Source organism: Chiloscyllium punctatum, chromosome 52, assembly GCF_047496795.1.
Source record: "Chiloscyllium punctatum isolate Juve2018m chromosome 52, sChiPun1.3, whole genome shotgun sequence".
In the NCBI taxonomy this organism is placed as follows: domain Eukaryota; kingdom Metazoa; phylum Chordata; class Chondrichthyes; order Orectolobiformes; family Hemiscylliidae; genus Chiloscyllium; species Chiloscyllium punctatum.
The window spans coordinates 16,592,144-16,605,242 of NC_092790.1; the positions used below are offsets into that span (position 1 = coordinate 16,592,144).

The window sequence follows — 13,099 nt, forward strand, 5'->3', positions numbered from 1 at the left end:
TCTGACAATTTCTGTTCTAAGTTCTGTTCTAGTCAGTATGGGACGGATTCCTGATCGTCCATTCATTGAAGGGGCCAGATGTATTCTTCCCCTTAAACGTCGACCAAATGAAAAGCTTAATCCTCAGATATGTACATGAGAGCGAGGGAGATGCAGGTATTAAATATCCAAAGACAACCAGCAGCCAAAAGAATTTGGTAAATTCAAAACCCAGTGGTGTCCAGAATTGATTGATGGTCACACTGACGTGAAAATAGCTTCCCCAGAAGAAAATAAGTGGTAGTCAAAATGCATTGCGAAAAATGGTGTCCATCATAAAGTTAAGAAGTTTGTTATCTGTACACAGGAATTGCATTATCCCGCTTTATCAACCGGTGTATAGAACCGAATGAACCCCCCCCCCCCCCCACACCATCTGACTTCTTGCTTCTTACTTCCGCGGAATGTTCATGTAAATGTTTCCATCCCCTCCATCTTCATCCAGCGAGGGCTCGCTGAGGTTCAGTGTGGCGTATGTGATACAATAATCATCGGGGTCAGTCTTCGAATCCTGCAATGGAATGATATTGGAATGAAATTGGAATCGAGTGGGAGCAAGAAGCAGAAGGGGAAGGAGAGATCAGTTGGGGTACAGGTAGCAGTGAGTCTCAGAGGAAGATGGGAATCACCATAAGGCGGTTCAGGGCTTACAAGTTAGAAATCTGGCGGCAAAGTGATACTGTCACAATCTCTGAGCCAGGAGGGCAGAGTTCAAGTCTTACATGCTGCTGTGATGTGCTATATAGAGATAGAAGCTGGAAGGTGATGTGGGAGTGGGACAGGACTTTGGTGAGGCCAACGTCTGCACTATCATAAGGATCTGATACACTGGAGGGGATGCAGAGGAGATTAACCAGGATGTTGTCTAGGATGGAGCATTTCAGTAATGAAAAGAGGCTAGATAAGCTCAGCTTGCTTTCTTTGGAATAGAGTAGACGGAGATGGTCTGATTTTGTTTCCATTTACTTATGGGACGGCATCGTGGCTGGGCCCAGAATTTGTTGCCCTGTCTCCAGTTGCTCTCCTGAGCCACTGTACTCCCACCTTCTGAAGGTTAACTCACAATTCACGTCGGGAGGGAATTTCTGCATTTAGACCTAGCGACATGAAGGAACGGCTGATGTATTTCCAAAGGATGTTGAGTGGCTCACTAGGGTTGGTGTTCACGTCTGCTACCCTTGTCCTTCTAAGTGGAATTGGCAGCGGATTTGAAAGGTGCTGTCTGAGGATCTTTGCTGACTTCCTACAGTGCATCTTGTAGATGGTACACACTGCTGTTACCAATTGGGTGCAAATGACAACGGACTGGCAAGTATTTAACGTCACTATCAGTGATGTTGTAATAAAGTACGAAAGGGAACTGGAACATCAACACCAATATTGCCCCAACTTTGAAACTCACTTGTCTCTGGGCATTGGAAGTGAAATACGAAAGAGTGAGTAATCTACTCCAATGAGAATGCGTTGCCGGTTATTTTCCATGTGTTTAAAGGCACATACAAACTTGGGAGGGAGGGGGAGCAGAGAAAGAGGATGCAGATATGCGTCAGTGTGATTTGGACAAGTTGAATGAGTGGACCATTGAACGACAGCTGCAGGATATTGTGGATAAGCGTGAGATGATCAAATTGAGAGCAAAAACAGGATGGTGAATTGTCTGAATAGTGATGGATTGGGAAAGGGTGAAGTGTAATAAGGTTGGGTGCCCTTCATACACCAGTCACTGCAAGTGAACATTGCAGAAGCAGCAGGCTGTGAAGCAGGTAAATGGAATGTTGGCCTTCATAGTGAGAGGATTCGAGACCAGGAACAGTGATGTCTCGCTGCACTTGCACCGGGTAAGACCACATCCTGTCGTATGGTGTGTGCAGTTACTGGGTCTTCATATCTGTGGAAGGACGTTCTGTCTATGGGGAGGAGTGGGGTGGGGGGGTGTCTGCAGGGAAGATTTCCCAATGTGATTCCTGGGATGGCAGGACTGACGGATGGAGAGACACTGGATTAGTTAGGATTATATTCACAGGAGTTCAGAAGCATGACGGCGAATCTAATAGAATTGTAACAGGACTAAACATGATGAACACAGGAAGTGTGTTCCCGATGAACAGGAGTGAGTCCAGAACCTGGGGATTACAGTCTAAAGAAAACGGAGTAGGACTAAGTTGGGGAGTAATGTCTTCACCCAGAGAGTGGAGAGCCTGTGGAGTTTTCTGCCACAAAAAGCAGTCAGGGCCAGAACACAGGATCTTGTTTAGGAAGGAGTTGGATAGAGTTTTTAAGGACTAAATAGAGAAAATGGGAGAACAGGAGACTGAGTTGGATCATCTTATTGAATGGGGAGTTTAGTCTGCAAAGACTGAATGGCCGACTCCTTCTCCTACTTTCTATGACGTATGCTTCAGTTAGTCTGATAATAATCAGCAGTTGATGTTTTACATTGTGGGTGCAAGGAATAAATCTACCTGTACTTTCTGTGGCAATAGCCGTGGTCTATTTAGACTTAAAATGTAACATACCTTCTTACCATCGGAGGAGAAAACAATACTCTTCCCTGAAAATAAAATACAACAAGATGAAACGGATCCGGACCCATCGAAGGCTGATCAATACTAAATACAGAGCTGCATCTGTTGAAATCATAGCTCTGCTCTTGTCAACGTTGAAAAAAAGAAAAAAGAATCAGTGCAACACTTTCTAATTGGATTCCGAATTTCTTAATCAATCCCGACACTGCAGAATATCGCATTTTGAAAATTCGGCTCTGTTAAAATCGTACAATTGGTTTTCTGATAAATAAAACGGTTGATCAGTTATTAGGATGCTGGTCAGTGCAACATCTTGAACAGGCCATCTTAATCTCATCAGCCTTTGTGTCACATGCCCAGTTGTTCAGAAACGACTATTCAAGTTGCATATATTTTGGTTTTAACTCCTGTATGTTGCTAGTTCCGTGTAGTTCACCTGGTTGGATGGCTGCTGTTTGCAAAGCATTTGCCAACAGCATGGTTACAATTCTCACACCAGCTGAAATTACCCTGAAGAACTCTCCTTATGAACCTCTCCTCTCTCATGATGCATGATGACCGGCAAATTAATTTTGACAATCCTCCCACTCCTCTCTCTCTCCCCCTCTCTCGGTCTTTCCCTGTCTAATGAGAGAACAGGATAATGGCCTGGACGAACGTGACATTTACAGCTCATCCCCTGACACGGTGACTGAAATGAGAGACAGATCTCATTATAGATAAGACCAATTTCAGTTGAAAATTAGTTTATGGGTGTTGAGAAGCATCTGCATGATAATTGTAAGCTCAATTCTCTGAGCAACAATATAATGGGCGGTGCTTTTATTTTCTCTGTCATCTCAAATCGGTGAGTGACAATATTTAGCCAATCGGCTTTGAGCATTATGTGACAAAAAAAGGACTTGCTTTCTGTCTCTCCACAGATGCTGAGTTTCTCTAGCACTTTCTGGCTTTATATGCTGCAAAACTAAATCTGTTTCTCTCTCGTTCTCTCCACAGACACTGCCAGACCTGCTGAGTTTCTCCAGAAATGTCTGAATTTGTTTGAGATTTGCAGTATCTGCAGTTGTTAGCTTTATATGAAAATGATCTATAACTGTCTCAGTAAAGAATAAAGTACATGTCCCACTGCCATTCTCATACACAGAATGTATATACATGTGCAAAAAGTGATTCTGACGCAACTACTATCATAACCCACCCACCGACATACACAACTACATCCCTCTCTAATTGCTCTTTGAATTTGTTTTGGGTCGCTGACAGCATTTAAACCATCTCTGAATTCTTTGCCTTTACCTATCGACAGGAGAAGAAAGGGACAGAGTAGATCAGATTGGAGATCGTTTCTCATTGGCTGGAGCTTCCACTTTCTCAGCCACTGGGATTGTGCTATTGTTGGAGCTTCAGTAATCTCACCCCCACTGATCTCCCCCAATCCCATCTCATACATTCGTAGTATTGAAGAGAAGAGATCTTTACCAGGCTCTGTTCCCTTTTTGGCGTTGACCTCTGAATAAACCAAACACGCAGTGGTGTTTTCTACAAAGAAATAAAGTGTAACAAGACACACACATCAATCTGAGCATTATGTGACAAAAAAAGGACTTGCTCTCTGACTCTCCACAGATGCTGCCAGATCTGCTGAGTTTCTCTAGCACTTTCTGGGTTTATATTCTGAAAAACTAACTCTGTTTCTCTCTTTCTCTCCACAGACGCTGCCAGACCTGCTGACCTTTTCCAGAAATGTCTGAATTTGTGTCGGGTTTGCAATATCTGCAGTTGTTAGCTTTAAGCAAAAATGATCCATAACTGCCTCAGTGAAGAATAAAGTACATGCCCCACTACCATTCTCATGCACAGAATGTATATACATGTGCAAAAAGTGATTCAACGCAACTACTATCATAATCCACCCACCGACATACACAACTACATCCCTCTCTAATTGCTCTTTGAATTTGTTTTGGGTCGCTGACAGCATTTAAACCATCTCTGAATTCTTTGCCTTTACCTATCGACAGGAGAAGAAAGGGACAGAGTAGATCAGATTGGAGATCGTTTCTCATTGGCTGGAGCTTCCACTTTCTCAGCCACTGGGATTGTGCTATTGTTGGAGCTTCAGTAATCTCACCCCCACTGATCTTCCCCAATCCCATCTCATACATTCGTAGTATTGAAGAGAAGAGATCTTTACCAGGCTCTGTTCCCTTTTTGGCGTTGACCTCTGAATAAACCAAACCCGCAGTGGTGTTTTCTACAAAGAAATATAGTCTAACAAGACACACACATCAATCTGAGCATTATGTGACAAAAAAAGGACTTGCTCTCTGACTCTCCACAGATGCTGCCAGATCTGCTGAGTTTCTCTAGCACTTTCTGGGTTTATATTCTGAAAAACTAACTCTGTTTCTCTCCACAGACGCTGCCAGACCTGCTGACCTTTTCCAGATATGTCTGAATTTGTGTCGGGTTTGCAATATCTGCAGTTGTTAGCTTTAAGCGAAAATGATCCATAACTGCCTCAGTGAAGAATAAAGTATATGCCCCACTACCATTCTCATGCACAGAATGTATATACATGTGCAAAAAGTGATTCAACGCAACTACTATCATAATCCACCCACCAACACACCCATACCTCTCTAATTGCTCTTTGAATTTGTTTTGGGTCGCTGACAACATTTAACCCATCTCTGAATTATTTGCCTTTACCCCATCGACAGAAGAAGAAAGGAACAGAGTAGATCAGATTGGAGATTGTTTCTCATTGGCTGGAGCTTCCACTATCTGAGCCACTGGGATCGTACTATTGTTGGAGCTTCAGTAATCTCACCCCCACTGATCTCCCCCAATCCCATCTCATACATTTGTCGTATTGAAGAGAAGAGATCCTTACCAGGCTCTGTTCTCTTTTTGGCGGTGACCTCTGAATAAATCAAATCCGCAGTGGAGTTTCCAACAAAGAAATAAAGTGTCACAAGAAACACACATCAATGTGACAGCTTCGCTATAAAGGGCTAAATGATCTATCGATCAAATAGAGTATATAGATACGTAGGTAAGAGAGATTGATGGACAAATACATTTTAGACTGAGATAGATAGGAGCTTGATTAGGAAGGGAGATGAAGGTTAATAGTGAGAAAGGAGGAGAGTCAGGTTGTGGAATATATCGATCCCGATCGAGGGGTGAGGTGCCTCGATAGGCTGAATTGCCTAATTCTGCTCCCATATCTCATGTTCCTCTGATCTTATCTAGATAGATAGATAAACATGTATATAGAGACATTTCATTAGAAATCACTAAGTTAGCCAAGACCTCTCTAAAGACTGCTGTACAGGAAACGTGCTCCTCTTCATTATTATTTGCTCAGGCCACATTTGGAGTATTGTATATTGTTCTGTTAGCCAGGCGAAAGTGAGAACTGCAGATGCTGGAGATCAGAGTCAAGATTTGAGTGGTGGTGGAAAGGCACAGCATATCAGGCAGCATTCAAGGAGCAGGAAAATCGACGTTCTGTGCAAAAGCCCTGCATCAGGAATGTGGCAGGGACCCTCCGGGGTGGAAAGATAAATGCAGCGGGGTGAAGCTGGGGAGAAGGTAGCTAAGAGTATAATAGGTGTATAGAGGTCGGGATGAAGGTGATAAGTCGGAGAGGAGGGTGCAGCGGATAGGTGGGAAGGAAGATTGGCAGGTAGGTTAGGTCGTGAGAATGGTACTGAGCTGTCAGGTTGGAACTGGGGGAAGGTGGGGAGAGGGTAAATGTGGAAACTGGTGAAGTCCACTGGTGGAAGACAAGGTGTTCTTACTCCAGGCGACAGGGGGTGAGGGAGTGGCGGTGGAGGAAAACCAGGGCCTGCATGTCCTTGGCAGAGTAAGACGGGGAGTTGAAACGTTCAGCAACAGGGTGGTGGGGTTGGTTGGTGCAGGTGTCTCAGAGATGTTTCCTAAAGCGCTCTGCAAGAAGGCATCCAGTCTCCCCAATGTAAAGGAGACCGCATCGTGTGCAATTGGTACAGTAAATGACACTGACAAATGTGCAGGTGAAACTTTGAAGGATGTGGACGGCCACTTTGTGGCCTTGGATGGAGGTGAGAGGGGAGGTGTGGGCCCAGGATTTGCAATTCCTGCGGTGGCAATGGAAGGTGCCAGGAGGGAAGGGTGGGCGTGGAACTGACCAAGTAGTCACGGAGGTAACGCTCTTTTTGGAAAGTGGAAAGCGGTGGTGAGGGAAATATATCCCTGGTGGTGGGGTCCATTTGGAGACGCCGGAAATGTCAGCGGATGGTATGGTTTATGCAGAGTTTGGTAGGGTGGATCGTGTGGACGGGGTGGGGGGGGGGGGCGGGGGTTCTGTCCTTGTTCCGGTTGGACGGGTGGGCTTTGAAGGCAGAGGTGCAGGACGTGGATGAGGTGCATTGGAGGGCTTCTTCAACCACGTGGGAAGGAAATTATGGTATTTAAAGAAGGAGGCCATCTGGTGTGTTCTGTGGTGGAACTTGGTCCTCCTGGGAGCAGATACAGTGCAGGCAGAGGAATTGGGAATATAAGATACCTACCAGACGATGTGGAAACATTAGAAAGAGTGCAGAGAATTTTCACTCGGATGTTGCCAGCTCTCAAGGACATTGGCCAAGAGGAAAGGTTAAATCGACTTGGATTGTTTTCACTGGAAAGATAGCTTTTGAAAGGAGACCAGATAGAGATCTACGACATTATGAGAGGCATATGTAGCGAAGATAGTGAGAGGCTTTTTCCAGGGTTGATGTTTCAACTTACAAAGGGGCAGATTTCAAGGTGAGAGACGGAAAGGTTTAAGGGAATTGTGCGAAGGAAGTTTTTCATAGTAAATGGTTACAGCCTGAAAAACATTGCCAGAAGTGACTGTGGAAGTAGGCACGTTTAACAGGCCTACGGGTGGTCACATGAACAGGGAGGGAACAGTGGGGTAGAGACCAAGTAAGGGCATGAGGTGCTTTTTTTAGTTTGGTTTGGACATGATGATCAGGACAGGCTTGGAGTGCCCAAGGGCCTGTTCCTGTGCTGTACTTTTCTTTTGTTTTTTTTTCTTTTCATGGCCCCCTTTGAACCTTCCAATGAGAAGGAAACGTTTCTTCCTGTTATCTTTTCTAAGCTCCTCATCATTTTGCACATCACAAACAAGCAGTTAGCATTTTGGGGGGTTAAAGGGATTGAAATTTTGGGCATTGAAAGCGGGGAAGCAGGGACTAACTTGGATGTTCAGCCATGATTCTATCAAAAGGGCAGAGCAGGCCAGAAGGGCCTAATGGCCTATTCCTAGTTGCTATAGGAACCAGAATTTGAGTTGGATGGTTAGCCATGATCGCAATGAACGGCGGGGCAAGCAAGAAGAGCTGAATGTCTTACTCCTGTTAACTACTTTCTGCATAACACTTCAGCCACCGCTGCTCTAAGGAAATCGGCCCCATTCGAGCCCCTCTGACGGCTCGGATGTTTATCCAGAATTTCTACCAGGTTACAGTACACTCTAACTGTGTGGGGCTCTTTAATCACACCGATACAATGGCACTCACCAGCAGTGCGTGCTGCTCCAACTACTGCGTACTCCAGATTGCTGGCTGCTGCCCCTTCATCAGAAGGTTGGGATCTAGTTCCAGTTGAAAGGAGAAGGAAAGGAAGTCGTCATTTCGAACACAAAGCTTTCAAAACCATGTTCAAATTTAAGAAAACGGCAAAGCTATCAAACAAAATTTTAAAAAGACTCAGCGAGATCTGGTATTTCCTGGTCACATGTCTCTGGTTTCCATCCAAACATGGAGTTTTCTCACCCTCAAGGAGCTGCCCAGTTCTCTATCTTGTTTTCACTCTTATCCTTTGGGGAAGGTGATCCACCGTCCTTACCTGGGCTGGGCCAACATGTGACTCAATATCCTGGTTAAATATTACTGCTCTCTGGGGCACTTAGGGATCGACAACAAATGCTGTCCTAGCCAGTGATAGAATCATTCCCGATAATGAATAGAAGTTGTCTGGGACCTTCCTGGAGAATAGTATCCTGGTTTGTCGATAAGACGCAGGTTAAAAGGATGCAGTCATATCCAAGCTCCTTCTGTGACTTCTTCATTTCTGTCGTCTCTCCCTGATTGAGAGGAATCGGGATAAACGATGGCAAATATAAAAACTGTAGTTTCAGTCACTTACCTCCTGGGCTGTGACACAGTTGACGAATTGCCTGCCGGTAAAGAGAGAATATTCTCAGCATAATTTACAGTAGCTCTGCACTGTCACAGACAGGAGCTGCCGAAGTGTTATCTCAGTCATAAACAGGGAACATACACATCAATAGATGATAATTGTCAAGCCTGTCTTAATGCACTAAACAGCTTAACATATAGCAGCTGCATAAGTTTAGGGTGATGGGTAGGGCTAGTGTGAGGGCTAGGATTCTGATAACGGTTCAGGTTAGTGTTAGGGTATTTCGTTGAGGTTCGTGGTTAGTGTTATGTTAAGAGTTAGGTTTAAGGTTTGAGTTATGGTGAGGTGTATGTTTTAGATTAAGAGTAGGGTTAGAGGCAGGTTAGGATTAGGGTTAGAGCTAGGGCTAGAGTTAGGTTTCGGATTAGCATTAGCTGTTTCGTTAGTGCCAAAGTTAGAGTTAGGGTTAAGGTTATGACTGAATTACGATTAAGTTTAAGGTCTGAGTTTGCGTTAAGGATGGGTTTGAGTCTATGGTTAGTTTTAGGGTAATTTTAAGGTTGAGCTAGGTTTAAGTTTAGGGTTAAGCTTCGGCTAGGATACAATTTACGGGTAGGATTAGGTCAGCCTGCTCAGTGGATACTGAATAAATTTAAGGAATAGATAGACAATGTTTTAACGAATCATAGTTTAAAGAGAGTGAGGCAGTAAAGTGAAGTTGATCCAAATGCATTGCACTAAATGACAGAGCAAGATCCTGAGGTGCTGAATGTGCTCATCCTGTTCCCGACTCTCATGGTCTTACATCTCTCCTCTTCTCTGAGGTGCGTTGACATAGAGCGGTGGGGTGTGGTGGGTCATAGTTACTTGATCCAGCAGGCTAGCGTTATGAGCACTCTCCCTCCCGACTGTCAGGAACACAGCCTACTCCATATCCCGACCTTCACCTTCTTCCCCCGGCTCTCCCATTCAGCTGAAAGGTTACATTGTGTTGGGGGGTGGGGGGGGGGGGGTAGCACTGTCATGGTGTGAGGATGTGGAACAAGTCCCATTCCCATGGGATGTTACAGACCTGTGTCCCTCCAGTGGATGTAGTACCACAACACAACCAGGCCAACCAACAGCAGAACTGGGAGGAGCGACGCCACGATTTCCTTGGAATAACCCTGAGCTGGAATCCAACAAGAATATTCAGCTCACGTTAACAAATTCACCAGGAATTTTTATCACATCACCCCTGCATGAGGTACACAGCTAATATCAGACTGACCAACACCTACAGATATGTAACTCCCTGCCGGCATAGAGGTATCGACAGTCTCAGAGTGTGGCAGAATTTGCCCCACTGCGCTACCTACACCAACCCCACTTTCTCACACTCACCCCACTTTCCCACACTAACCCTCCACAGCCTTCAATGTTATGACATTTCAAGTGCCGATACAAGTACTTTGTAAAGGTTGGGAGATTCCTGCTCGGCAGTATGTTCTAACCCCCACCACACTTTGGGTGAAACAATCCTCAAATCTCCCTGTAAACCTCCCGTCCTTCAATTTAAAATGACGATTCCATCCTTGACATTGTTACTGACCCTTTTACTACGGGGAACACCGGTTTCCTTTTCCCCCAGTCCCTTCCCCGTTATGTTGTGGCAGTACAGGACATTGGTGAGGCCAATGTTGGAATACTGCGTGCAACTCTGGTCTACTTCCTGTTGGAAAGATGTTGTGAAACTTACAAGGGTTCACAAAAGATTTACAAGGATGTTGCCAGCGTTGGGGGGTTTGAGCTATAGGGAGAGGCTGAACAGGCTGGGGCTGTTTTCCCTGGAGCGTCAGAGGTTGAGGGGTGACCTTTTAAAGGTTTACAAAATCATGAGGGGAATGGATAGGATAAATAAACAAAGTATTTTCACTGGAGTCGGGAAGTCCTGAACTAGAGGGCAAAGGTTTAGGGTGAGAGGGGAAAGATATAAAAGAGACCTAAGGGACAACTTGTTCACGCAGAGGGTGGTACATGTGCGGAATGAGCAACTAGAGGACGTGGTGGAGGCTAGTACGATTGCAACATTTAAAAGGCATTTGGATGGATATATGAATAAGGAAGGATTTGGAGGGATTTGGCTGGGTGCTGGCAGGTGGGACTAGATTGGGTTGGGATACCTGGTTGGCATGGACGGGTTGGACTGAAGGGTCTGTTTCCATGCCGTACGTCTCTATGATTCTATGTCTCTATATCTATTGGGTTCCCCTCTCAGCAGTTCCTGTTCCACAGGAAAGATTCCAAGATTATCCAGCCTCCTTCTCTTCCTTGCTAAAATCCAGGGAACATCCTGGTAAATCTACTCTCCACACTGCCCTCTCCATGAGGTGTTTAATTCCAGTTTTTTATTGCATTCAAATTCCACCAGGAACAACACCCATCACCATTCTGGATCAAAAACCTATGTTAATACCACCCAGCTATCACCTCCCCAACTGAGATGGTTAACAGTTTCTGATTGGCACAGACTGGATGGAGCCAATGGTCTTTCTCTGTTGTCTGTCTATGTTCAATCTGAATGTCAATGTTACCTCGTAGCGTGAATTCGATGTAGTCGCTGGTCACATTAAAAATGGTGTGGTTGGCTCCTTTGTTGATTGCTGCACAATGATACCTTCCAACATCATCTCTCTGGAATGAATGAATAACCAGCTCACCACCGTCGGCAGTCACTTGGTAGCTTGCACTGCCGTTTCTTAGCGGCGTGTTGTCACGGTACCAAACGAACTGGGGCTCTGTGCCTTCCCTCACCCGGCACCGGAGAACAAGGCGGTCCCCAGATTGTATCTCAGTCCCGTTAACGAAAAAAGTTAGCACAGCATCTGTAACAGGAACTGAGGAGAAAACACACCGTGATCAAAATGCATAGAGTTTACCCATTAATTCAGGCCATCAGCGGGAACCAGTTTGACACAACGGTTTTAAAAGAGAGTTACGGAATTCGATAGATTCAAAAAAACTAATGCAACGGAAGGATGGCATTAAACTGGAGAGAATACAGAAGAAATGTACAAGGATATTGCAAGGATTCAACAGTCTGAGTTTCAGGGAGAGGCTGGATAAGCTTAGCTCTTTTTCCTTTCAAGCGTAGGAGACTGAGCTGATATCACAAAAAAGTGTGTAAGATCTTGGTTGGGGTGAATGAACTCAGTCTGTTTCCCTACGTTGTGGAGTCGAGGACTAGAGGGCAACAGTTTAAGTTTCGACAGGAAAGATTAAAAGGCAAACCTGAAGAACAACTCTTTTACACATCGGGTGTAACGCATATGGAATGAGCTGTCAGTGGAAGTGGTTGAAGAGGATACATCAACAACACTTAGAAGTCATTTGGACAAGTACTTGGATAGGAGTGGTTCAGAAGGATATTGGACCAAGTGCAGGTACATTGGGATGGACATTTTGGTCGGCATGGAGTAGTTTGAGCAGAAGGGCCTGTTTTGTTACTGTAGGGCTCTATGATTCTGATGTGCAAGGCTGTACCGCTTTTGTTTCAGGAAGTATGATGCTGGAAACGCATAGTTGACGTTTCGAGTATAAGCTCTTCATCACATTCCTGATGAAGTGTTTATGCCCGAAACATCGACTCTTCTGCTGCACGAATGCTGCCTAACCAGCTGTGCTTTTCCAGCTCCATACCTTTTCACTCTGATCTCCAGCATCTGCAGTCCTCTCTCAGTCTCTGTGTTGCTTTAGTCAAAGGTATGGCGTTCAAGAAGGAAGCACCAGCTTTGAGTTGGTCTCAGCAGCAGTTTTCACTGAGCTGATGGTTTAGTTACTCTTTGGGAGAGAGTCCTTGTGAACTTACCTATCACTGTGATCTCTATGTCTTCACTGTGCTGAGGGCCTGTGACTTCATTTCTCACTGAACAATGGTAAAGCCCTTCGTCACTTCTGCTGATAGGCCCAATGTTGTAAACAAGTTCAGTGTTGTTGGAAAGCTCCCAGTACAGTTCCACACTTGAGCTGTTGTAGAATTGGTAATAAATCGGCAGAGAACCATTGGAGACTGAACAGATTAAGGATCCTGGGTCTCCTTCGATCAGATCCTTTCCGGGTTGAATTATTAGTTCCGGTTTTGACACTGGAATTCCTGTAATCATTGATCATTGCATTTGGCGGAATTAATTGCAAACTCAACTATGAACATCACCACAGTCACACAAAAATGCATATCCTTTTGTTTTTGTTCATTCGTTGGATGTGGGTGTCACTGGGTACTCCAGTACTTATTGCTCATCCCAAATTGCACAGAGGACATTCGATGGTTGTTGGGCTGCAATCAGCCTTTGGAATTGAATTTAGATTCTCCCATA

At 44.8% G+C, this 13,099-nt stretch overlaps 1 protein-coding gene across 3 annotated transcripts in view; it reads right to left on the reverse strand.

The window, feature by feature from the left end:
• Positions 1-415: 415 nt before the first annotated feature.
• LOC140470981 (Fc receptor-like protein 5) overlaps positions 416-13,099 on the reverse strand; it is a 44,266-nt gene continuing 31,582 nt past the window's right edge. The window contains exons 12-20 of one of the 3 annotated variants that reach the window (XM_072566895.1): positions 12,592-12,876; positions 11,318-11,620; positions 9,817-9,915; positions 8,751-8,781; positions 8,123-8,196; positions 4,762-4,821; positions 4,047-4,106; positions 2,556-2,590; positions 416-550 (exon numbers count right to left, since the gene is read on the reverse strand). In XM_072566895.1, the coding sequence (XP_072422996.1) occupies positions 431-550; positions 2,556-2,590; positions 4,047-4,106; positions 4,762-4,821; positions 8,123-8,196; positions 8,751-8,781; positions 9,817-9,915; positions 11,318-11,620; positions 12,592-12,876 (1,067 nt within the window). In that variant the 3' untranslated portion in view covers positions 416-430. The remainder of the gene's footprint in view (positions 551-2,555; positions 2,591-4,046; positions 4,107-4,761; positions 4,822-8,122; positions 8,197-8,750; positions 8,782-9,816; positions 9,916-11,317; positions 11,621-12,591; positions 12,877-13,099) is intronic. The other 2 variants (XM_072566896.1, XM_072566897.1) reach the window with 2 other exon arrangements.